The following is a 27,898-nucleotide window of genomic DNA, read 5'->3' as shown; positions in this document are numbered from 1 at the left end:
AAGTAATCTTAAGAGACAACATGACTGCTATGAACAGCATTCACACTGTGATCATAATAAAATCCCCGATACTGGGCTAACCCAAGTCATGACACAGTGATAGCAGAATCGTGAATCGCAGGCTCCCTTGTGAGATGGAGGCGATGATTCATTTTTCCTAATCAGCGGCATAGAAGCTGGAGCCTTCCTCCAGCCTTTTCCTCCCTCAGCAGCCATGGCTGTTCCTGACCCAGAGCAGCAGGTCCCCACACACATCGCTTCAAAGAGGCTCCCCTCTTCCACGTGGTTTCTCATTTCTCCTTTATTTCTTTTTCCTTCCTTTCTTTTTCTTTTTTTTTTGGGGGGTGGTGGTGGTGGTGGTGGTGGGTGGGTATTGGTAATTACTCAGGGGTTGATATTGGGTCAAAAAGCCAGTAATGTGTTAATCCAGCTGTTTTAAGCCCCATAATTTTCAAGCCCCATAATCTTTCACCTTTATGAGATGAAAGTTCTTCAACTGTAAGGATAACCTTGTGTGTATGTGTGTTAGTTGGTCAGTCATGTCCAACTCTTTGCGACCCCATGGACTGCACAGCTTATCAGGCTCCCTGAGATTCTCCAGGCAAGACTACTGGAGTAGGTTGCCATTCCTTTCTCCAGGGGATCTTCCCAACCCAGGGATCAAACCTGAGTCTCCTGCACTGCAGGTGGATTCTTTACCACCTGAGCTACCAGAGAACATTATCACCCATCTAAGAAGTCAGAATATAGTACCATGGATACCTCTCAAAATAAATTCTTGATTTAAAAAAAAAGATACAAGAACCACCTAACCACAAGTGAATCAAAATGCAGACTGATTAATCATAAAGCTATGGTAAGATGCTGATTACGACCATGAAAGCAAGTTAAAACACCAAGGTATGATGAAAACACCTGAAGATTCAGAACTACAGAAAAGCAAGTACAGTAATGTTATAATAATGAAAAGCTGACAATGAAAAGAGCAAAAATGAAGGGTTATGGAAGAAATCAGGATTAAATATAAGTATGCCAATTTCCACTCATTTTTATAAAAAAAGAAACAATATACTTTCAAATTGGAATATGAAGAAATGCGATGACAAAAATATAAACAGTTCCAATAATCATTTGTCACATTAAGAACATCTTTTAGGAATTAATATTTCAGTGGAAAATAAGAAACATTTATCTAATAGTTCAGCAATTTCATCATTTCAATTTCTTTTCCTTCTGTTAAATATAAATAAAATGAGCTAATTCAAAAAACAATATGGAAAAATAAGAGTAATGAGAAAGAAGAGTCCTACTGGCTACTGTATTATAATAAAAAGATATAACATCTAAAATAGTGTGGTACCAGCACATAAATAACAGAAAGGCTAAAAAAAAGAAAACAGTAAAGTAAAAATCTGCATATATATGAGAATTCAGTACATAACGAAGAAGACTTGATTAACACCGAAAAGAATAATTATTTAGTAATGGCTGTGATAAACAGGTAGACATTTTGGAAAGAAAAAAAATCCCCGGTGAAATGAAAATTTCACCAAGGAAGATGACATAAGTACTAAAAGAAAACAAGGAAGAAAAATTGAGTAGAAAAGTCTAAGTATGTGATAACATCAGAAATAAGAGATTTAGCAATTCAACTGCAAACTTTTAAAACAAAAATTTTCTCCCTAGAAAGAAAAACTACATCAAACTAAAAAAGACAGGTAAAAGGTGAGAGAAAAGTAGCTAGGAATCACATCTGTATATTTTATATCTGCATTCATTTGCTTATCTTGCCAGGAAACAAACAGTTTCCTGGACTAGAGAAGGAGGCAACTGTTAACTCACAGAGCATCTTCACACCATTTCTCACACCCTGGTTCCCCACGGTCTGATGTCCCTGTGCGGGCAGAGGGGGGTGCACCTATCACTGGAGAGCAACCCCAAAACGATTCATCTAAACGGACATAAGCGATGCTGCCATGGAGAGAAAGCAAACTTGACTCTGGAAAGTAAATAAATCTTTCCAGAGAGAGAAGGGGAAAGGCCTGGAATGTCAACAAATGGCTCTGGGGAAAGATAAGACTTTCTCTCTAGCAAGCTCCATCTTTCGAGTTGTTATCATTTAATCAGGTGCCAGAGGTCTTTGCTTAGAAAGCCCTCACTCTGTAAAAATGTGAAAATATTCATGGAGCATTGCTTCCTGATGATATCACAAATGGCTAATTTCCTGAAAAAACATAAAACATCTACAACTCAATCAGATCAGATCAGTCGCTCAGTCGTGTCCGACTCTCTGCGATCCCATGAATCGCAGCACGCCAGGCCTCCCTGTCCATCACCAACTCCCGGAGTTCACTCAGACTCACGTCCATCGAGTCAGTGATGCCATCCAGCCATCTCACCCTCTGTCGTCCCCTTCTCCTCCTGCCCCCAATCCCTCCCAGCATCAGAGTCTTTTCCAATGAGTCAGCTCTTTGCATCAGGTGGCCAAAGTACTGGAGTTTCAGCTTTAGTATCATTCCTTCCAAAGAAATCCCAGGACTGATCTCCTTCAGAATGGACTGGTTGGATCTCCTTGCAGTCCAAGGGACTCTCAAGAGTCTTCTCCAACACCACAGTTCAAAAGCATCAATTCTTCAGCGCTCAGCCTTCTTCTCAGTCCAACTCTCACATCCATACATGATCACAGGAAAAGTCATAGCCTTGACTAGACGGACCTTTGTTGGCAAAGTAATGTCTCTGCTTTTGAATATGCTATCTAGGTTGGTCATAACTTTCCTTCCAAGGAGTAAGCGTCTTTTAATTTCATGGCTGCAGTCACCATCTGTAGTGATTTTGGAGCCCAGAAAAATAAAAGTCTGACACCGTTTCCACTGTTTCCCCATCTAGAAAACCCAAAGGGCAAAAGAAATGTACATGACTCTATGAAAAAAAATTCATCCTCACTCAGAAGAAAAACAAAATGAAAATATGGTACCATTTTTCACTATCATACACAGAGCCAAAGGCAAAGATCCTTTTAGCCATGCAAGTTCTCCTATAAAAGGCACCTTGATACTATTTCACTAAATTATACAAGAACCTATCATTTTCCAGGCAATTCTACTTTCACATGTGCAAAATCATAATATAAAAGGTATTTAATAATTGCACTATTTATGATAGCAAAATACTGGAAAAATTAAAAATAGGAAACTGGTGAAATGCATACTCATACAAATGAATATTCAAAATCATAATGAAGAAGATAACACTTTAAGTATGAAACACTGCTGCTGCTGCTGCTAAGTCACTTCAGTCGTGTCCGACTCTGTGCGACCCCATAGACAGCAGCCCACCAGGCCCCAACGTCCCTGGGATTCTCCAGGCAAGAACACTGGAGTGGGTTGCCATTTCCTCCTCCAATGCATGAAAGTGAAAAGTGAAAGTGAAGTCGCCCAGTTGTGTCCGACTCTTAGCGACCCCATGGACTGCAGCCTACCAGGCTCCTCCATCCATGGGATATTCTAGGCAAGAGTACTGGAGTGGGGTGCCATTGCCTTCTCTGAAGTATGAAACACTACAAAAGACAATTTTTAAGTAAAACAAAGGTTGCCTCTACAAGAAAAATACACAATTGTGATAACAAATGGGGTATGGGAAGTTATTTTTCCAATGTTTACTCTTATGGATATATTAGGGTTTTTTTTAACCAATGATTACTACTTCTTAGTATTTCAACTCAATAAAGTAAGAAAATTATTCAAGCAAAACTACATATTTCATTAAAATAAGATTTTAATAAAGTTGTATTTTTGGTATTTATCCATTTCTCTATCCATCTTTCAGATGCAGAGAAGGAAACATATAGGCATCGGTGGGTACATATGCACACTTCTACTAGGACAAGAGGTGGGGACCATTCCAAGCAAAGGGAGTAAAACCTGATAAAGGCACACAGAGGTCAGAGAGAACCCAGGAAAAAGAAAGGCGAGGTTAAGGCTACAGAGCAAAGGGACTTGTAATATAAAAGCATCTGAATTATATCTTTAGGAAAAAGAAAATAACCTCAGATATACAGATGATACCACTCTAATGGCAGAAACTGAAGAGGAACTAAGAGTCTCTTGAAGAAGGTGAGAGAGGAAAGTGAAAAAGTTGGCTTAAAGCTCAACATTCAAAAAACTGAGATCATGGGATCTGGTTCTATGACTTCTTGGCAAACAGATGGGGAAACAATGGAAACTGTGACAGATTTTATTTTCTTGGGGTCCAAAACCACTGAGAATGGTGACTGTAGCCATGAAATTAAGACACTTGCTCCTTGGAAGAAAAGCTATGACCAACCTAGACAGCATATTAAAAAGCAGAGACATTACTTTGCCAACAAAGGTCCATCTAGTCAAAGCTATGGTTTTTCCTGTGGTCATGTATGGATGTGAGAGTTGGACCATAAACAAGGTTGAGTATCAAAGAACTGATGCTCTCTAACTGTGGTCCTGGAGAAGACTCTTCAGAGTCCCTTGGACAGCAAGGAGATCCAACCAGTCAATCCTAAAGGAAATCGGTCCTGAATATTCATTGGAAGGACCGATGCTGAAGGCTGAAGCTCCAATACTTTGGCCAATCTGAAAAGAGCCTGATTCTGGGAAAGACTGAAGGCAAGAGGAGAAGTGACAACAGAAGATGACCTGGTTGGATGGCATCATTGACTCAATGGACATGAGTTTGGACAAACTCGGGGAGATGGTGAAGGTCAGGGAACCCTGGCCTGCTGTAGTTCACGAGATTAGAGAGAGACAGGACTTAACAACACTGAACACCACCAACATAAAAGCATGTGAATTTTATCTTTAAGAAAAAGAAAACAGTGACTTTAAAAACAAACATATGAGGATGGCATAGATAAACCTGATACATAAATTCTCACCAAAGAGAGATAAAAACCAGTATTTATGCACCAAACCCAGTGACTTTCTCAGTGTTTCTCTTTAAGAAGAAATGGTATTTATTTCAAATGTCACTCTTAAGGAAATCTAGCAAAGTGAAGATGCTACTCATACTGTGTTACCAGGAAAAAAGTGTACAAGTTCTAATGCTGGAAAAAAGTGACAACTCAATCAGGAAATTTCAAGGAAAAAGAAGAAAAGAAAATTATAGCTCTCCAGCCTCAAACTGAAACACTAATTAGAGATAACATATATCTTAGAAGATAAAGAATTTGGTGAATGTGCCTTAAGTATTATAATTTAAGGTTAGTAAAGAAATTTGAAACAGAAAATCTACCATTAAAAGGACATCTGAATTGTTTAAACAATATCAGAAAGACATCTTTGAAATATCTAAGCATGGCTTTCGGGAATACTATAAAACACAAGATTCTTTTCTTCATGCTCCCATTCAGTCACAGCCTCCACCACCAAATATCCCTCCACCACACAGATGTTTCTTAAAAAAAATAAATAAATAATCATTTGTTTGGTAACTGACAAGACTACTATCCCTGGAAGCAAATGAAAGAGAGAAATGAGATATTATTAAACATTAAACAGGAGACACAAATTAATAATTATGCTATTATATAGCACAGATTTAGGCACTATCAGATTTTTTCCTGAAATTCATTTATGTATAATCTTTTTTTGAGGGTACTGAGCATAATTTCCTGGCAAGCCACTCATGATACAAATTGTAAACACAGGTACCTAAATGATTTAGACTGACAACACAGAATTATTTGATAATAAATATCAATTTTTGGAGGTCTTATACCAAAATTGACCACGGGACAAACTTGAAAAAACTTATGCGCTGAGATACATGAGCCAGAAACAAATAAAAAGTAAAGGATTCTTAAAAAAAAAAAAAATTGAACATAATAACAAAGTGCCCTAAATAAAAAACACTGATTATTAATTCTGCAAAATCTGCTAAGTATCCCAACTAAAGTCTAGTATTTATTGAGTCTTGAATACAATAAACATACATTGTAGTCACTTCAAATTGCCTTCAGGATCATATTACAAAGCTATTATTCTCATCATGATATAATCAAGTCTCCATTTTAATAAAAAACATGATTTCCCAGCTAATCATATAATTAGACATACTTCATTATAAAGATATATATTTAATCAAAATCAAATTAATCTCTACAAGTCTGTCAATTCTGAAGATATCCACAACAACAGGATAGAGGCTAAAAAAGTGATTTAAACAGAAGTACTGTAAGTTTTTAGCAAAAACTACTAAGGTTAATATTGTACAAATTATAAATATGAATTACCCTTGGTCTCAAAATGCATCTAGATACACAAATTCTGCCACAGTATATGAAAATCTGTCCCATGGTATAATCTCATAAGCGTAATACTGAGAAAAGAAGCCATATACAAAAAATTCATATTTAATACAATCCCATGGACTGAAAGTTTAAAAAAGAAACAGGCAAAATTATTTCTATTGTCAAGGCATGCATAAAGGAAAGGAAGAACTATCCAGAAATATAAGGAAATGTTGTTTAGAATTCAGTCAGAATAATAAACAGGAAGATGGAGGCAGGATCTCTAAGAATGGGAAGAAGTTGAGGGGCAGGGGTAAGAAGTACTGGCATTTTGGTACTTCTCGATCCAACTGAGCTCCCATAAACTTTTGCTTTTAATAATTGTTTTCAACTACACATTTGTATTCTACATACTTTTCTGAATTTGTCAGTTTACAATTTAAATCAAAGAAAAGAGAGAAGAAGAAAGGAAATAAAGCCATCAGTGAGTTAACAGTATACCAGTGGCTTCCTGAAACCTTGCTTGGAATTGACCGAGTACGTCCCTGAAGTTAACAGTTCCAGGCGACCACTTAATTTCTCAATCTCACAACTGTGGCAGAGGTGTCCATTCCGCTAGAAGCCAGGTTGGATGGTTCAGTTCTGAGATTCATTCCCGAAAGCTCACTCTCAATACCTTTCCTTTCCCCGTCTCTTCCAAAGATTTGTAGGCACTTAATCCCTTTCTATGAGTCATATCTTGATTAGTTTCCCTTTTCAGCATATGAACCCTAACTAATGCACTTCATTAAGAAACATTCAAGAAAAAAAAAAAAAAGAACTGGAATTTCCAATATAAAGTATTAGCAGTAACGAGGCAGAGGGGCTAGTCACTGACCATCAAATTAACATGATACTCATCTGTCATTTCCAACAGGTCTCTTAGCACCAACATAAAAACCAAATCTTTATTTCCCACTTTAAGGAATTGGTTTTTCACTTTTATAAAACCAAAAGGGGTGGTGAGAAAGGGAAAAGTTTAGAGGCATGGAGAGGAATGAAGAACAGAGGTTTTATTACCTGGAGTCTCGTGTTCATTTCCAAGAAATAAAAATTCTTCTTTGAGTCCACAAGGAATTCTACGGTTCCAGCAGAAGAATAATTCACTGCTTTGGCAAGGGCTACGGCTTGTTCTCCCATTGCTCTTCGCGTCTCAGAATCTAGAAAAATGCTGCAAATATACACAGAGTGACCACCTACATTTTGAACAAAAATTAAGTAATCTTTTGTGTGCATTAATTTTATTTAAGTTTACTCAGATATGATCATCTATGTTGACTTAAGATTTCAAGGTATATGCTTTATATATGCTTAGAATATATGCTTACTGTTAATTAAGCCTAACAGTTTGAAATAAACCAACTTCAAATTTTTATATAAAACTAACATCTGAACCAGTCAATCCTAAAAGAAATCAGTCCTGAATATTCACTGGAAGGACTGATGCTGAAGCTGAAACTCCAATACTTTGGCCACCTAATGCAAAGAACTGATTCACTGGAAAAGACCCTGATGCTGGGAAAGATTGAAGGCAGGAGGAGAAGGGTACAACAGAGGATGAGTTGATTCCATGGCATCACCGGCTCAATGGACATGAGTTTGAGCAAACTCCAGGAGTTGGTGATGGACAGGGAAGCCTGGCGTGCTGCAGTCCATGGGGTCGCAAAGAGTCGGACATGACTGAGAGACTGAACTGAACATCTGAACTTTCTACATTATACTGCAACTTTAATCAATCTATAAAATATACAGCTGCTTTAGCAAAACTAGTTGTTTACAACTAGTAAAATTTTACACATATATTCAGAATTTCTCCAAGTAAGATTGGAAGATGTGCTTTATGGAGAAAAGGTATGTTAGGTGAGATTGGTTCAAGCAAGTATTACAGTGCTGCTCACCAAGATAGTGAGTACAACATTAATGAATCAACAATATGCATAAAATAAGGTGTCTTTCAACAGAAACACATACAAAACAAGATTATGCATTAATCGGTTGATGAAAATGTTCTGACTCAAGGGTCACAGAAACTTAACTCTATTTCCTGTGAGAGTAACACTTCAGTATTGTGACTTTATAAAACATAACTACCACAAATAATAAGAATCAACAGTACATCTAACAAATCCTCACAACTGTTGCTTCACAATAAAGAAGCACCTTCCAACAGACAAATACAGGGTTTCAATGAACCCTGAAAAGAATATTATCAGATCATTTCCACTTTTTCATATATTTTGTTTCTATGAAAGAAAGGCTCTGAGAAACAAAACATTGACTATTTTTCTATCTGTGGATTAAAATTAGTCTCAAATATATAAGATTTAGATGACATCTTATAAACATTTTATTATGGAAGAGCATAATGAACTTGGGCTTCCCTGGTGGCTCAGCTGGTAAAGAATTCACGAGCAATGCAGGAGACCTGGGTTCCATCCCTGGGCTGGGAAGAGTCCCTGGAGGAGGACATGGCAACCCACTCCAGTGTTCTTGTCTGCAGAATCCCCATGGACAGAGGAGTCTGGCAGCTATGGTCCATGGGGTCACAAAGAGTCGGGAGATGACTGAGCGACTAAGCACATAATGAACTTGCATGTATCTGTTTGCCATATGTAACAATTATTACTTTACAACCACTTCTGTCCTGTCTAATGGCATGCCTACTTTTCTACCAGCCCACCCCTTTTTTTTTTTTTTAAAGAAAATACCAAATTAGGTATCACTTCTTCCATCAAAACTTCCCTATCTATTTCTATAAGTATTTTCCTAACAATCACACTTTAAACATTAACAAGAACTCCTTAATAGCTTTAACATCTATATTAGTATTCGGATTTCCTAGATTATCTCATTAATTTTTTTATAGCTGATCTCTTTGAATCAGGATCCAAATAAGTTCTAGCCACTGCATTTTACATCTTTGTGATTCTTTTAATTGGTAATGTCCTCTTCGCTTTCTTTAAGCCAAAAATCTGATCATTTTCCTGTCTCGTTCAGGCATAGATGACATTTCAACAATAACTGGATGACAGAATTAATGCAACGAAAAAAAAAAAAAAGGGAAGTGCAACTAAAGATTATCATCATAACATCTGGATAATCCCAAGCACAGCTGAGTAAAACTACTCTCACCTGTCATGGTGAGAATGGTCCTGCTCATTCCCTTGTCATAAACTCTCCTAGTGATCCTTAGAGCTGCAGACAAGCTCATCACTGTGCTCAAAGCCCAGAGGTAGAGACTTCCCTGGTGATCCAGTGATAAAGAATCTGCCTTGCAATGCAGAGGACATGAGTCTGATCCCTGGTCAGGGAACCAAGATCCCACATGCTGTGGGACAACTAATAGATCTTACTATTACTGTTAAAGTAATTTCAGCTCTATTAAATAGTTTTTATTACAATGGGAAAGAATCATAAGAAATATAGAAAATCAGACTACTCTGTAGTTTCCTCAGGAGAAGTGCTTACCTTGGTGCTTCCTCCACCACTTTCTGATTTCTTCTCTGAATTGAGCACTCTCTTTCATTGAGCCACAAGGCATTCCCATGTTTATCACCTAAAACCTGAAACAGCAATAATACCACTTGAAAAATTATACAGCCATATCCACAGCACACATGCCCAGTTAACATTTCTCCATGTAACACCCCCTGGTTTTTAATACTCCGACCTCCTAAAACACAAGACACCACTCAAATACAGTTTCCTTGTGGTTGACATCAGTGAAAGAAAATTTTATTATCTACCACTCCAAAACTCAATGGAACATTTTTATTAAAAAGACTTGAGGAAAAAAATTTTCATATTACATTTCCAATATACTGGGTAAAATATCAGAATCAATTGTACAAATTTGTGAAGGATACTGAACATCAGTAAAGGGAATACATCTTAGATTTCAATAGCACTTGGGAGAGCCACGGTGCTATGATAAACATTTACTTGTTAATACCGCAATGTCTGTTGATCGGAAAATGCTATTTCATTTACAACCGATATGCAGTCTGTTCTATTATACAGAGATTATTTTTACTGTGTTTTATTTTTGTTATAAGAAACTAGTAGAAAGTTTGGGGTTAGTATATACCATTATGGTTTTTCCCATTTGTGATAGTGAGAAATAAACTGGAGCTTTTCATTTTAATATTTATTTATATATTTACTATTTGTGCTGGGTCTTAGTTGCAGCATGTGGGATCTAGATCCCTGGGCAGGGATCGAACCCAGGCCCCCTGCATTGGGAGCCTGGAGTCTTGGCCACTGGACCACCAGGGAAGTCCCTAGAGTTTTTAATTGTAATAAAAATATTAAAATATTGAATGAGACACGCTTTTACTTTAAAAAAAACAAATACCATTTATCTGAAATTCAAATTTAACATATATTTCCTTAACTAAACCTGGCAACCCTAAAACATGCTTTTTGTTCATGTTTTCCCATGAAAAAAAAAAAAAAAACCCAGTCCTGAGTGTTCATTTGAACATGAAACTCCAATACTTTGGCCACCTCATGCAAAGAGTTGACTCACTGGAAAAGACCCTGATGCTGGGAGGGATTGGAGGCAGGAGGAGAATGGGAGGACACAGGATGAGATGGCTGGATAGCATCACTGACTTGATAGACATGCGTTTGGGTGGACTCTGGGAGTTGGTGACGGGACAGGGAGGCCTGGCGTGCTGCGATTCATGGGGTCGCAAAGAGTCGGACACAACTGAGTGACTGAACTGAACTGAATCAATTATTATGATTAAGGATTAGGTGTATATTACTGAATGCACATATTTAAGCTAATGGAGATAAAAGCTATTCTAGAAGCGAAAAGAGTAGGCCCTAATTTAAATTCTAAACAGCTATGTAATTTTTCTGGGCAAGTCACTCTGTTTCTTCATGCATCATTAATAGTAGATATCATCTTAATATTTTATATGGCTCCTGGAAACACTGAAAAGATTGTGATTTAACAATATATTAAACAATAAAATGAACAGTTAATACATGATTGCATGATTAATTTTTAGGAATTTAAACCTATCCAAACCTCAAGAATGCTTCCAAAGGGAAACATTACAGCAATGAAATCCAATAAGTTGGAATTTTATTTCTAAGACTCAAAAGTGACCATAGAACTACATCCAGAATTATTTTTAAATGTTAAATTTATTCTACCTTTTCTTAGTCTAATTGATGTAGCAGTGAAAGTAGACTTAGCCTCCAAGAAATAAAGTGACAAAAATCAAGAATTCTCAGAAACATTTTCAACTGTAAAATATTAGATTCAAATATACATAAATGATCTACTTTTTTTTTTCATTTTGGTCACAGAGTCAAGTTTGTTTTTCTCTGAAGTCTGCGCATAGTTTTTCTTCTGGCCACACCATGTGGCTTTTAGGATCTTAGTTCCCTGCCCAGGAACTGAACCTGGGCCACAGCAGTGAAAGCCCGGGGTCCTAACCACTGGACCACCAGGGAATTCCACTAAACAAATTGAGAGACGAAGTAACCGGACAACATTATTAAAAAAAAAAAAAAAGTGCTTGTAAAGGAAGTTAATGCTCAATGCATCTGAGGTTTTTAAACTATCCATATCACCCTTTACAGACACGTGTGATAATGATTATGATTATAAAATGATCTCCCAGGTATCTAGTTTATTAGGAAAAGCTTCCTTGTTAATAGACCACTTCACATAATGCAAGTCTTTCAGCATCCACGGATCCAGCCCATAAAATGCCAGCAGCGCCCTGGTTTCAACAGAGCAGTGTCATTCCCACTGCATGACAAAGAACAAAGTATGTGATAGCTCCCTTCGAAAATAACACTACACATAAATATATTCATCGACTATGGCAGGATATTCAAAAAACAGTAACAGTGTCGGCTTCCAGGGATGGAAACCAGGGTTGCTTGGAGACAAGAATGGAAGAAGGCTTGCTTTCTGTTGAATACCCTTTATCATGTGCACATACTAATAGTAATTAATTAAAATGAAGAAGGTAAATAAAAAAAAAAAAAGAAAGCAACTCCCAAGTGCAGATCAGATCTGGGAAACACCTGTGCTGCCTATTTAAGTTACTGTAACTTTAACCTATGTTAAAAAAATATCAACATAAATATATGCCATGGTTAATTAAAATAAGCTAAAAGTTGACGTAGAAATATAATTATTTAACACAATACAACAAACATTTATTGAGTATCAGTAAAAAAAAAGTGATACTTTTTAGTGTGGAAAAAGTGAGATGGCTAAAGGTAATATGGCTTAAGCGGTCTTCTGATAACACAAATAAGTGCTGGGTGGGGAATACAGAGAAGGGGAAAATCTATTTTGCCTCTAGGATCTTACAGGAAGGACAGCTCAAATACTAATATCTCCCCTAAATTAGTCTACTCAAATCCACATTTTGGTATCTGATGGGCATCTCAGCCTTCATCTGTTAATCTTCATACCCTGATTTCCTCCCCCAAATATGTACCTCTCACAGTCTTTCCCATCTCAGTAAAAGACAGTCCCATTCTTATCATTTCTTGGGCCAAAAGCCTGAAACTATCTCTGATGCCTAATTTTTCTTATATAGCACATCAGTCCTTTGGAAATTCTAGTCTGCATTCACAAAACACCCTGAATTCGATCACCTCTCATCACCTCCACTACACGCTGGCTGAAAGGACTACCCTCTCAAACTATAATCAGTATAAAAACCTTAAGGACTCATAACAAAACAGATACAGAACCCTCAACATTCAATAATTTTTAAAAAGTCAAATTTGAAAGTGGGAGAGGGGAGGGCCAAGGATGAGACTTGAGCGGTCACTTCAGAAAATATGATATCCAGTTTTGGTTAATCAACTTCAAAAAAAAAAAAACAACACATGTTCAATGTCAATATTCATTAGGGAAATGCAAATTAAAACAGAGATACTATTACATGTCCACCAAATGGCTAGACATTAAAAAACTGAGAAATCAAATGTTGGTAAAGATGCCTGAACTGGGAACTTTCTATGAACAGTTCTATGAAGACCTACAAGACCTTCTAGAACTAACACCCAAATAAAGATGTCCTTTTCATTATAAGGGACTGGAATGCAAAAGTAGGAAGTCAAGAAATACCTGGGGTAACAGGAAAATTTGGTCTTGGAGCACACAATGAAGCAGGGCAAAGGCTAATAGAGTTTTGCCAAGAGAACGCACTGGTCATAGCAAACACCCTCTTCAAACAACACAAGAGAAGACTCCACACAGCGATATCACCAGATGGTCAACACTGAAATCAGATTGATTATATTCTTTGCAGCCAGAGATGGAGAAGCTCTATACAGTCAGCAAAATATATACAAAATACATACACGGGAGCTGACTGTGGCTCAGATCATGAACTCCTTATTGCCAAATTCAGACTGAAATTGAAGAAAGTAGGGAAAACCACTAAGCCATTCAGGTATGACCTAAATCAAATCCCTTACAATTATACAGTGGAAGTGAGAAATAGATTCAAGGGATAAGATGTGACAGACAGAGTGCCTGATGAACTATGGACAGAGGTTCGTGACACTGTACAGCAGACAGAGATCAAGACCATCCCCAAGAAAAAGAAATGCAAAAAAGCAAAATGGCTGTCTGAGGAAGCCTTACAAATAGCTGTGAAAAGAAGAGAAGCAAAAAGCAAAGGAGAAAAGGAAAGATATACCCATTTGAATGCAGAGTTCCAAAGAATAGCAAGGAGAGGTAAGAAAGCTTTCCTCGGTGATCAGTGCAAAGGAACAGAGGAAGACAATATAATGGGAAAGACTAGAGATCTCTTCAAGAAAATTAGAGACACCAAGGGAACATTTCATGCAAAGATGGGCTCAATAAAAAACAGACCATTCACAATCACCCAAAAATTTAAGACAGGATGTATTCTAATAGGACTAAGTAATATTATTTTAAAGTCATAATGATTTGAAAGTATCTTAAAATGTACCAACCTGGATTTCTATATGACGGGGGTTATCAATAAATTTTTCTATTAGTAGCCTATCATCACCAAAACTAGAAGCAGCTTCTTGAGATGAAAACCGAAAACCATCCCTATGAAGAAAAAGAGAAGAGGCACATGAACACAAAACAAGCACAGCCCCTGACATAAGGAAAACTAGATAAAGGCTTACTGTTGCATACCTCTGAGCAGAGCAGAGAAAAATACACTGAACATACAAATAACTCAATTAACTCGGACTGAACAACAAGTCTTCCACTTACTAGTACTGTGACTCTGGGTAAATGCTTTAATTTCCCTGATCTTAGATTTTTATAAAAAGACGAATACCAAATACTTATTTCACCAACTGCTTTTAAAAAAGAGACATTTTAATAAGCCATCAAAGCATGTAAAATTTCATTTCTTTGACCTTAATATACCTTAATTCCACTAATAAAAATATATAAAAACGTGTATCCATTTGACTCAAAAGTGAGACAATGCACACAAAAATGTAAAGAACATAGGCAACTGCACAGCTGGGGCAAAACCACAGCAAATAAACTCAGTAAGAACAGGAGAGGAAAGTCCTCAAGAACATTTCCAAATATTTTAAGCACCCAACTTTGAATGGTCCCCCACACGTCCATACAGATCATTGTAATTTTTATCTTCTTTAAAATTGCTCAAAAATAGTTAACAAAAGAGAACAGCTTGATTTTTTAAATAAAAACATGAATTTAAATATTGTTATACATTTATTTCCAAACTACAATAACTTAAACATTATTAATATTATTAAAATATGCTTACTAAAGTCACACACTTTGACATGATTTCATTCAGTCTATTTAAAACTCAGACTTGCTTACTTAAAACTAATTGAGGATCTTATGTTCCATTCATCGATATATATAGAATATAAACTTTAATTCCTTTTACATGTAATTAATAGTTTTTTACACTTCAAATACCTGTATTTAATGTTCAACATTAAAATTCTTTTAATCCTTTCATTTGCAAACACTTCATCTGGCAATATTAGAAATAACTATCTCATTTGTTTGTGTGCTTGAAAAATATAACATTGCGAATAAACACTGACTAGAAGATGAATTTCAAAACATACTGCAAATATTTCTATCTCTCAGTGGTCTCAGAGAAAAAGTGTCATGTTTTCTTAGGCCTCCATTACTTTCACGATTTAAGGGAATGGAGTTTAGATCTCAGGAGACTGAAAACCTCAAAGAAACTAAAGCACGATGAATCATTGCTTTCAGTATCATATAACCCACTTCTTATTAGGTGGGATACAATGATTCACAAAGGAAAAACATAATACTTTACAGTTTGTCTCTGCTCTAATGATTTTAGAGTTTTTATTTTGCTTTGAAATCACAAATACCAAAAGTGAAAAATCAAAGTCTCCCAAATAAAGTATCAAGTTTGAGAGCACTTACCAACATGTTTTAGAATTCATGGAAAACTGCATGTAGATCATTTGTACCACTCAGTCATACAATCATTCCATAAATACTAACAGTGAAACTGAGGCTGGTGCATATATTATATATGTGATAGAAAAATAAAACAGAAACTGCCCTCACAACACCTGAAATCACATAGGGGTACTCCAAAATGTAGAGAGGATTAATTTTCCATTCATGCCACAACATTTCATTTAAATTGGCGTAAAGAAAAGGAAGCCAGAGATTGTGAAAATATATGAATTTATTTTCAATAACCTCCATGACTTTCACCCTAATTTAATATGTTGTGGTTGTTCAGTCGCCAAGTTGTGTCCAATTCTTTGCTACCCCATGGACTGCAGCATGCCATAACCAACTTTAAAAGTTTAAAAGTAAACTTTTAAAAAAATCTTTCAGATGTTCTAAAACTTCTAAGTACAGATGACACTTCCCTGAAGATGTTACAAAAGGGACATACTTCTTAGGATAATAAGCAGCTACTAAATTTTCTGAGGAATGTTAAAATTTTTGTGGAATATGTGAAAAATTTCTTCCTCAAGTTAGGAGAAAGGAAGGAATAAATGCAATTCAGCATTATGTCAACAGCTGGTGACTCCGAAAGACAATATATGGGTGTTTTCTGGACTGTTTCCTCAATTTTTTCAAAGTTTCTATTTTTCCAAATTAACAGAGGTTACAGAGCAAATTTTTAAAATGAGGATCCTATATCATTATATCAAATAATGTCATACTTTTGTTAATCTCAGTACAGTTTTAGAGATGGCTTATTTATCAAGTTGAAGGGAATAATTTTAGGTAGAAAAGTATTTATGTACATACTTTTACTAGTTATATGAAAATATTTTGAAACAATATGCCATTTACTAGCCAGGAAAGGGTTAACTTATTTACCAAAGAGGCCCAATATAAGAATAGATATGGCGATTTCTGAAGACACTGAATTCTAAATTAAAATCCACTGGTTAAATACCAAATCCACTGGTGAAAATCCACTGGTGAAAATCACTGACTGTCAGGAAACTGATGAGTAATCTCACTATAAAAGAATATGTTACTAAGAGTAGCCTTGGAGAAATGACTGATAAAAAAACCTGACATCCTAAGAAGCATAATGAAAACTGCATGCAGGAGCTCCCTAGTGGTCCAGTGGCCAAGACTCCACACTCCCAATGCCGGGGTGGGGGGCGGGCCGGGTTCCATGTCTGGTCAGGAAACTAGATCCCACATGCCACAACTAAAGATTTTATATGGCACAGCTAAGACCTGGTACACCCAAAAAATAAATATTTTTTTAAAAAAAGACTAAATGCTAAGACTTTTAGTGAAATTGCTCTATAATTGCTATACAAAAGGGGAAAACACGGAGGAAAAAAGAGTTCACAAAATACACATCTCTTATAAAACCATTAAGTTGTGTTTAATGTATTTTTTTTTTTTTTAACTACAGAGACTATAGCAGATTGTGTTTTCCAAACATGGCCACAGTGGCATCTCCCACTCAACGTGCTCTTCTAAGAAACTTGCTACTCCTGCATGAGGAAGTGAAGTCTAACGTTCCTCCCCTTGAATTCAGGGGGAATTTGTGCTCACTGATAATCAAACAGTATGGTAGAAGGGATGCTGTGTATAAATTTTGAGACTGGATCATAAAAAGTGATACGGCTTTCTCTTGGATTTGAAACAAATGCTCTTGGACCTTTGGGTCACTAAATAAGAAATCAAAGCCACCATACTGTGAGGAAGCCCAAGCAACCCGTGGAGACGTCCACTAAATCACTGGGGTTACAAACAAAGCACAAGAGATAGCTTCAAAACCTGAACTTCAAAAGATAAAAGTCAAATAAGACAAATTATGTGGTAAAAATGGGACTACGCATGCCTCTTATCCTTAAGCCTGCTTCCGCCCACACACAGCAGCCAGCCAGCCCAATTGCCAACGTTTCAGAGAGGTAACCAATGCTCTGTAAGTCTCCGCCATCAAAAGGAACACGGGGAGAAGAATTCCAGAGAGAAGCTAAGAAGCAGACCTTTCTTCAATTAAGCATTCTTCAACTGTGAAGATAAATGCCTTCATTCTGACCTTAACCTCTCAGCACTTCCCAAGAAATTTTCAAGTAAAGCAGTGTTGCAGCATAGCCATTTAATTCATATATATGAACTCCCCAGTAGTTCAGTTGGTAAAGAATATGCCTGCAATGCAGGAGACCTAGGTTCAATCCCTGAGTCAGGAAGATCCCTGGAGAAAGAAATGACTATCCACTCCAGTATTCTTGCCTGGGAAATCCCAAGGACTAAGGAGTCTAGCAGGCTACAGTCCACGGGGTTGCAAGAGTTAGACACGGCTTAGCGACTAAACCACCAAGGCCAAAGAGACAGTAAGAGCCAAACATATATATATATATATATATATATATATATATATATCTCTTAAACAGGGCCCGTAAGTCATCCTCAAGTACTTAAACTCTATATCCAATCATTCAGCAAATTCTGTTGCCTCTCCTTTCAGGATTAAATTCTTTCTTACCACTTCCACCATTACACTGGGGAAAGCCACCATCATCATTTTTCTTGCTTGAGTTATTTCAACAGCCCCCTGTCTGGTTTCCCTGATTCTGGGGTTCATGATTCTGTCCCCATTAAGTCTATTACCAAGATAGCTGCCAGAGTCATCCTTTTTAACACTTAAGTCACAAAATCTTGACAACTGGTTCATCTGGATGATACACAGTACAGAAGTTCATTACATTCTTCTACACTGTTGTATGCCTGAAAATTTCTACAATTTGAAACATGTAAATAAGGTGAGGAATTTGTTGTCAAGTTCCATGATTGTGACTTCTCTACTGAAAACCCTCCAACAGCCTAAGTCTCACTAAGTATGGCCTACAAGGTCCCAGATAGTCTGTTCCCCATGTCCTCCTACCCTCCCCAGCCCCCACCACCTGGCCACCTGCTTCTCTCCAGACCTGCTCCTGCATCACCGCCTCCACACCTGCTCTTCCCCAGCCTGGTCCTCATCTCCATGTACTCTAACCTCACCACTCAAATATACCTACTCAGCAAGGACAATCCTGCCAGTCCTGTTTACAACAGGAATTCCTTCCAACACTCCCCATGCCTCTTCCTTTCCTCCTTTATTTTTTTTATATTGCTTATCATCCTCCACAATAGTATATGATTGATTTTCATCTTGTTCACTGTCTCTTCCTACCAGAATAGGTTTCTAAACCTTGTTTATGTCACGGATGCCTTTGGCAGGATCACGAAGCATTTGTCAAAATATGACTCGAAGTGATTTAAAACATAGAAAAGAGTATGCATAGGGTTTCATAAGAAATTATATTGAAATAAAGGTATCAAGATATTCTTTAAAAACAAATTTGGGATATCCTGTAAGTGGCTCTTTATTCGTTAATAAGCTCCAACAACAAGTCTAATTGTTACTTGTTGCTAATTGTTACACTGTTACTGAGAGGAACCTGCAATAACTGTGATGTGAAAATACAAGGGATTCCCCGAAGGCTGCAAAGCTCCACAGATACTACTACTGTTGTAGCTTGTTGTCTATATTGGAAGAAACACTAAATTCCAGGTATAGGCTAGTAAAAGAAACACGTACTTTTTTCCCCCTTATCCAGGTGCATGAACATCCCTGAACTTTATGCGTCTGTAAATTCAAAGGTTAAGAACTCCGGATCCAGTCATACACTGGCTATGGAGGAATAGAGGGTTCCCTCTATTGCATATTTCTGTTCATGGCTCTCTTCCTGGAAACTTACTAAAACACTGCTTGTCATATAGGAGGCTGCCAATATCAAACACCTCAATAACCACACCAATGCACCCAATGAGCTTCTTCATGCTGGGTAAGTGTAAGATGGGAGAGGAGACTCTGATGGGACCTTGGTCACTATGTGGTAGCATAACACTGAGCATGAGGCTGGGGTTGAAAGACTCGTCTTAGGCAAATATCATCACCCCCACCTCTGAATACAACCCAAGAAACAACGGTGTTTTGAGACAATCATCTTTTAGAGTTAAAACTGTCTGTGCAAGTCTGCAATGTGGTGTCTGTCCCCTCACATTTTAGGGTAATCTATTGCCCCTGAGAGATTTTTACCTTGTAAATTAAGTTCACTTTAGAACCTAACTTCTGTGCTTGCTTCGGCAGCACATATACTAAAAATTGGAACGATACAGAGATTAGCATGGCCCCTGCGCAAGGATGACACGCAAATTCGTGAAGCGGTCCATATTTTTTCTCGCACAGTGTCCCAGGACCCTGTGGGGCGGTGGAGGCGCACCAAAGGAAAAAAAAAAAAAAAAGAACCTAACTTCTGAATTAGCTTTGCACTGGATGGCTTTCATACCGATTACTCCTGATCTCTCTCTTTCAGAGATTTCAGGGAATGAGAAGGAAAGGAAAAGAAAAGGAGAAAAAAGAACTAACCATTTGGAAGACCAAATTACTTCTGGGTAGAGAAAGGGCAGGAAAGGCAACTAATGATAATAATTCAGTGATTTTTTTCATCCCTTTCCTTCAAAAAATGACATAAATCTCTCTTACTGTCAAGCTTTGAAGTATGTAATAAAATCTGAATAGAGTCCCCTAAAACTTGCGTGGACAAGGCAGTTGTTAAAAAATTTATTTTTCTACTCACCATGATGTTATCGATACATTAAGTTTATAAAATTTTGTTTTCAAAGTCTCTTTTAATTTCTGAAACTACTACTAAGAAACTGTTCAAATACATAACAGAGTACACTGCATATGAACAACATACTATACTTTCAAATTCAAAAGGAAATATATTTCACACTATAAATTATATTGAAATACAGTAACACTATAAAGATAACACTAAAGTTATCAAAGTAGTTCACGATTTTTACAGATAATCAAGGGGAAGCAAATGAGTACTGAGTAATACATAAACAGATGAAATTACTACTGCTTTCAAATATATTAGATTCAAATCTTCTATCATATTCAGAACAGCCAAACATTAGCAATTTTTACCTAGAAGACAGAATCATGACTGTAATCTTTAAAAATACACTATAAAAGATAATCCTTTATTAATGTTTGAGATAGTAAAAAAAGAAAACTTTCTATAATAGGATAAACACCTAAGTGTAAATAAGAAACTTTTCTGCCGAATATTAATTTTGCCCATCTAGAGGAGTAAAAATTAGATGATTGTTTTAATTATTCCATTATGCTTTTGGTATCTGTTTACCTGTCAGTTTAATAAAACTCCAGTGACTGCTATTTTCATCAAAAGTATATTTTGGACAGAATCTCACCTGGTCTCTTCATCATCCCAAGCGATCCGCATGCCCTTCCCACCACCGCCTGCTGAGGCCTTGATCATGACAGGGTAGCCTAACAGCAGGGAAGAATGAGACAGCAGTTCAGGCTTCGATCATCTGGATGCATGAACATGACAACTGACCACATGTTCAGTAACACAGAAGACAATAACTAATTTATTTTAAAGTTCCTTTCTTTAGCATCAGGAAAATAATGCCGGTTAAGGATCTTACATATGTTTCATATATATTTTTAAATGAGTGTGATCATTTTTAAAAGAAAAAGACTGTGTGTACCAATAAATGCAACATTTTCCCCAATAAGAAAACATAATTTGACAGTGGATTCCAAAAATGAAAGTAGATACAGTATTAATTAACCAAAGATATAAGAAACAACTTATATAGCATTAAGGAAACACACACACAAACACATGCTTTCCTTTTCATTCCCCCAAACTGCTGTTTGCAGGCGTAACAAATTAAATTCCTTGTTTTCAAAAGTAATGATTTACAGGTACTTGAGGTATTTTCATCTGCAAAACTATAGGGAACCCCTGCAGTTTTTATCTGCAAGAAAGACATGATGGCTCTGGGAAAAATCAAGCCATGGCTGTTCTATTATGACTGGAGCTGAAGAGGCAGGGCCTGCTGCCATCATAGAGAAGCTACCAACATATACCATTCAGTCACCAGGGGATGAAACGCTGAAACGTGGGAGTATTACAAAAATACAACATCAGGCCCAAACCAGAGGACGCTTCCAGCCAAAGTCTTGTAAGAGAAAAGAAAAAAACTGCTGTGATTAAACAGGAATGAGTATTTAGAGTAGTTATAAAGTAAAAATTTTGACAGCATGAGTCATCTGTGATGACTGACCAAGAAAAGCTGTGAAGTCTCTGTGTTTAGAGGGTTTCTGACAATACGGTGGAGACACATGTCTGAGACCACTTGTTTGTGATCGTTTGTGAAGAAAGAGGTCAGGGAGGAGCCCTTCAAGGACTCCGCCCGCCCAGTGATGCTCTGTCAGCCCTGCGCTCTAGCTGTGGGATCTCTGAAGAAAAGGGCAGACAGGGCGAAATGCCACGGACATCTGACCCCTGAGCCACAGAACATCACTCTTAACTTCGACTTAGTTAACAGTGTTTCATAATTAATTCAGCTTTAAAAGTCTGGGTACTGGTTACACTTATGTGAGATAGATTTATGTGGGACAGCACTATAAAAGCAACACAGATGCAATAAGAACAAGAAAGATGAATATGCTATTTTCACACATGGAGCCGTATAATCTAGGAAGAAAGAGGCACAGGACCCCAGATAATTCTCTCAGTAGGAATTCAGAAAGGAATCATAGGAAAGAGAAAAAGGGATTAAGACAAGCATATTATATTGGGTTGGCCAAAAAGTTCATTCAGGTTTTTCCATAACATATGATGGAGAAACCCAAATAAACTTTTTGGCCAACCCAACAGACAGGAGGCTTCCCAGGTGGCGCTAGCAGTAAAGAACCTGCCTGCTAACACAGGAGACAGAAGGGACACAGGTTCGATCCCTGGGTTGGGAAGATTTCCTGGAAGAGGACATGGCAACCCAGTTCAGTATTCTTGCCTGGGAAATCTCATGGACAGAGGAGCCTGGCGGGCTAGAGTCCATGGGGTCGCACAGAGTCAGACACGACTGAAGCGACTTAGCAGCAGCAGTAGCAGCAGCAGCAGGATGAGCAGGATATGAACACAGTAGGCAGGAAGAACAGAAACAAAACAGAGGTGGGGAAACATAGAACAGGTTTAAGGAAGGACTGAAACCATCTGAAGTACAGAGTTTATCTGCAGGATGGCAGAGGAAAAGAGAACTGGACACATAAATTAGGTGCAAATTATCCTACACACTTCTGCATTCTACAGATTCTGCTTGAGAGTAACAAGAACATTATTTGTCTCTTAGCACTGCAGCCGCACAACGAATATCACATAAAGGAACTAGACTGAAATCAGTAAAGAAGAATTAGCTTGTTTTTGAGCAATGAAGAAACAATATCTAAAAATTAGAAATCAGCAGGCCTGAGATATCTTTTTAAAATCAACTTAAGGTCTTTATTAAAGTGATATTCCCCCATAAAACATGTTATCAATTCACCATCAAAAACTATTTATCCATGTGAACAGGAAACCTCAAGAGGAATGCTATCCGCACCTCATGTCTCTACCATTTCCAGTTCCCACTGAGGATTAGGAAATTTATTCTGATTCCAGTATTAATCTCATCTTAGTCATTTACTATGGGTCCTGGACTATTTAGGGATTTGTGAGGTTCAAAATAAGATTTGGAAATTTTCCTTGGTAACAAAAAACTAGATGGCAAAACAAGACAAGTAAAATCATTTGTCAACAACAAATTATTTTATGTTCAGTGCTGTCACTTCAGTCGTGTCTGACTCTTTGCAACTTCATGGACTGTAACTCCCCAGGTCCCTCTGTCCATGGGATTATCCAGGCAAGAATACTTGGAGTGGGTTGCCATGCCCTCCTCCAGGGGATCTTCCCAACCCAGAGAATGAACCCACATCTCTTATGCCTCCTGCATTGACAGGTAAGTTCTTTACCACTGACCCACCAGGAAAGCTCCCCTATTTTATGTTCAGAAGAGGTGAGACACTGTTAGGCATCGGGGTAATATATAATAAGACAATTGCAACATAGCACCCCCAAAGGAGGCGATGCAACAATAGACCTGTGAATACACACAACCCAGAAGAGAAGACTTCTTGACAAGAATTTAAGAAGCCAAATATTAAACGACAGAGAGACAGGAAGAAACTGGTTGAAGTTGGTGACATTACAGTCATGAATTCAATGTAATTTTTGAGCTATAACTGAAAATAATATAATAGTAAGGTATTCTACTCAAAGTCTTATGCCAAGTAAGTCATTAAATTTCGGACAGCACATATTTTTATGGTGTCATCATGCCATGGAGAAATGAGAACTAGCCATTTGAAAAGGAGGGGAAAAAATATTCCACATAGATGATACTAAATAGTATCAAAAAGCCCAGTCCATCATCCCCACTTTCTTATTGTGTCTGTGACTCTAATTAGGGTAAGTTATGGGGTGCCAGGAACTGGAAGAAAAAGGAAAAAAAACATATTCAGTCAAAAGTTGGCATTCCCAGAAAAATCAGAAGTGATCAAGTTTGATGGCTTGCAACCCCTCACTTTTTCCAGCCTGGGTATGAAATATCCACTAACGTTCTCTCACATTGTTTAACCCATTAGAGTACTTATTCCTCTGTTCAACTTTTGTCTAGAACACATTTCTTTAAATTTATAATCTTTAGTTGACGTATGTTTGAAACAGAACAACCTTCCTTATCATAACAAAATAAAATTCTCCAAGGTTTTTAAAACGAGATGAAATTTCCTGATATGGTAAGATTGCTTTTAAAAAACAAAAAACAAATCTGTGCTGTTGGCACGTTTTTCCTCACCTTTACCATCCTCTCAATGGACGTCTGCCTGTGGCTCTAAGTCAGGCTGACTGACTGGGCTTCCCTGGTGGCTCAGCGGTAAAGAATCCACCTGCCAACTCTAGAGACACAAGAGCTGCAGGTCTGATCATCGGAAAAATCCCCTGGAGAAGGAAATGGCAACCCACTCCGGTATTCTTGCCTGGAGAGGTCCATGGACAGGGGAGCCTGGAGGGCTACAGTCCACAGGGTCGCAAAAGAGTCAGACACGACTTGGCGACTAAACCATCAGTAGAGAGAGAGCTGTAACCCGGACCTAACTGTCGATACAGAGAAAGAGAAAGGCCTAGCCTTGTATTAGAGGTAGAGTCAGTACAATGTGTAGGCAGGATGTGGATGAAGGCAGCCTCTACGGCTTGGTGCTTTCCCACTCAGTTGTGAATCCCAAGTCTAACTGTATTTCTTCACCACCACACCATGTTGAGCTGCACAAGACACACAGTGCATAATCTACACCCCTTTAAGCAAAACCTGCCCCTATACACAGGGGCATAATGATACTGTAAAGGCTGGTAAAATGACATCTTCATGACATAAATATCATGAGTCATATAATGAAGAATTTTATATAGTTTTTCACCTATAGCTTCTTCAATAAAAGATTCATAGACTGTAATGACTGATAGAGAAGGAAATGTAAAAAGAAAGGAAAAGTGAAATATTTCTTGAGAAATGTCCGATTCCTAATTTGGTGGTGCTAACCAGAAATCTCCTAACAGAGCTCCCTACTAATACAGTTGGTCCCATCAAACTATAAAGAGGTTAGCAAAATTCTTTAATATATACATATGATCACTTCTCTCTCCTACCTAAAATGGTATGGCTACATGTATGGTAGCCATACATGTAAGAACTGTGCATGCTAAGTCACTTCAGTCATGTCCAACTCTTCCTAGGATCAGGAACAAGGCAAGGATGTCCTTTCTCACCCCTCCTATTCAACATCTTGCTATAGGTCCCAGCTTATGCAATAGGACAAGAAAAAGGTAAACAAATTAAGAAGGAAGAAATGTCATTAGCAGGAAATAAGATCATCTATGAAGAAAATCTCAAAAAATCAAGAACCACAACCACCAAAAAAACCCAAATGAACAAAAAAAAACCTTCTAAGACTAATGTAAGTACAATTTGAATTGCATTCCCACATACCAGCAATGGAAACACTTGAAGTTAAAAACAATACCATTTACATTAGTATCCCAAAGAATAAAACACTTAGGCATAAATCTACAAAATATGTATAGTATCTATATGCAGAAAACTACAAAGTTCTGATGAATGAAATTAAGGAAGATCTAACTAAATAAATAGAGAAAAATTCCACATGCATGAACTAAATATTGTTGAGATATCAATTCTCCCTAAATTGATCTATAGATTCAAAGCAATTCCAACCAAAACCCCATTAAGCTATTTTGTATATATCAACAAACTGATTTTAACATTTATATACAAAAGTAAGAGACCTGTAATGGCCAACACAGTATTAAAAGACAACAACAAATTCAAAAGACTGACATTACCCAACTTTAAGGCTTACTATAAAGCTACAGTAATAAAATCACCAAGATATTGGTAAAAGAACAGTCAAATCAATCAATGGAATAGCATGGAAAGCACGGAAATAAACTCACCCAAACACAGTGAATGATCTTTGACGAGAAAGCAAAAGTAACTCAATAGAGAAAAGACAATCACTTCAACAAATGTTGCTAGAACAACTGGAAATCCATGGGCAAAAAGTGAATCTAGACAAAGTCCTTCACATTTCACAAAAAGTTAACTCAGAGTGGATTGTAGCCCTAACTACATAATACTAAAGAATAAAATGTCTAGAAGATAAATAAGAGAAAATTTAAGTGACCTTTGGTTTGGCAAAGATTAATGAATAGTCATTAAGCATGTGAAAATATGCTCCACGGTATTAAGGAAACAGAAATCAAAATCACAATGAAATATAACTACATATCCATTAGAATGACTAAAACTACAAAAACAAGTATTCACAAGCATGGAGTAAGTAGGTAACTAGAACTCTTGAAACACTGCTGGTGGAAGTGTAAAATGAAGGAAGCAATGTTTTTTAAAAGAACAGAAATTATCTATACCTTCAATGGCACCCCACTCCAGTACTCTTGCCTGGAAAATCCTGTAGACGGAGGAGCCTGGTAGGCCGCAGTCCATGCTAAGGGTCAGACACGACTGAGCGACTTCACTTTCACTTTTCACTTTCATGCATTGGAGGAGGAAATGGCAACCCACTCCAGTGTTCTTGCCTGGAGAATCCCAGGGACGGAGGAGCCTGGTGGGCTGCCGTCCATGCAGTCGCACGGAGTTGGACACGACTGAAGTGACTTAGCAGTAGCAGCAGTAATTGTAGTGACATGTACTAAAATTCTCTAACCTATACACTTAAAATAGTTAAGATTTTATTCTTCATAAAGCATTCCTCCATAAAAATGATTTTTATGAAGGAGCCAGACAAAAAGAACAGACCGCCTACAAAGGAGTAACAAAAATGAGACTGACAACTCTCTCTTCAACAGCTGCAGAGCACAGTATAGTACAAATATTCCAGCACTACGCTAACAGAAAACCACTATCAACCTGGACTTGCATACACACCAAAGTCATCTTTTAACAAAGAATGTGAATAGTCCCATTTAGACAAAAACTGAGTTAATTACCTGTAGAAACTTCTAAGGGGTAAATTCCAGGAAAAACAGAAATAATCCCATTTGTAAAGTCAGGGATGGGAAGAAGGAACAATGAACAAAGAAAATAAATATTTGAGTAAAGGTACATAAATATTAGCTATTTATAGCCCAGTAATAATGTCTAATTAGCGGGGTAAAGAATTAAGGAAATAAAATACAAGAAAGCATATAAGGAGGAAATCTTTGATAGGACAAAAAACTGTAGATTGAATCTTAAAGTAAGTAAACATTTTAAAAAGTTTAGGATACTGAGGAACACCTGAAGAACTGTCTCCAAATTCAAATTTCTACAGTAAACCCTGAAATAGAAATAAGCATAAAATTTCTATCACAGTGGAAAGGAGTGGGGGGGATGGGAATGGAATGAAGAAGAGAAATTTTAAAGGCAATCATTATCAAAAAGAAGTCATGAAAGGAGAGAAAGTAGAATCCAAGAAGTGGAACAAAAATAAAAAGAAGATAATATAAATAAATCAGAAAGTAGTAAATACAACAAATGTATATCGACTGCAATCTATGGTTAAAAGACAGTGCCAGTCTTGAACAGAAAAAGAAAAACATCAGTATATACACTTACAAGAGAGAGAC

The 27,898-nt window shown here is 37.2% G+C and overlaps 1 protein-coding gene and 1 non-coding gene across 6 annotated transcripts in view; one reads left to right on the top strand and one right to left on the bottom strand.

Annotated features, from left to right (window-relative positions):
* Positions 1-27,898, bottom strand: part of PCCA (propionyl-CoA carboxylase subunit alpha) — a 417,781-nt gene that overhangs the window by 200,610 nt on the left and 189,273 nt on the right. For all 5 annotated transcript variants that reach the window (XM_061435312.1, XM_061435309.1, XM_061435310.1 and 2 more), the window contains 4 exons: positions 21,060-21,138; positions 14,267-14,369; positions 9,767-9,861; positions 7,319-7,469 (listed from right to left, as the gene is read on the bottom strand). In XM_061435312.1, the coding sequence (XP_061291296.1) occupies positions 7,319-7,469; positions 9,767-9,861; positions 14,267-14,369; positions 21,060-21,138 (428 nt within the window). The remainder of the gene's footprint in view (positions 1-7,318; positions 7,470-9,766; positions 9,862-14,266; positions 14,370-21,059; positions 21,139-27,898) is intronic.
* On the top strand, positions 19,908-20,012 carry LOC133258683 (U6 spliceosomal RNA). Its single transcript, XR_009740141.1, has one exon. It is a non-coding gene; the product is annotated as a U6 spliceosomal RNA (small nuclear RNA).

This window comes from Bos javanicus, chromosome 12 (genome assembly GCF_032452875.1).
Source record: "Bos javanicus breed banteng chromosome 12, ARS-OSU_banteng_1.0, whole genome shotgun sequence".
Classification (NCBI taxonomy): domain Eukaryota; kingdom Metazoa; phylum Chordata; class Mammalia; order Artiodactyla; family Bovidae; genus Bos; species Bos javanicus.
The sequence above is the reverse complement of the archived record's forward strand: the minus strand, read 5'-3'. Positions and strand labels throughout refer to the sequence as shown.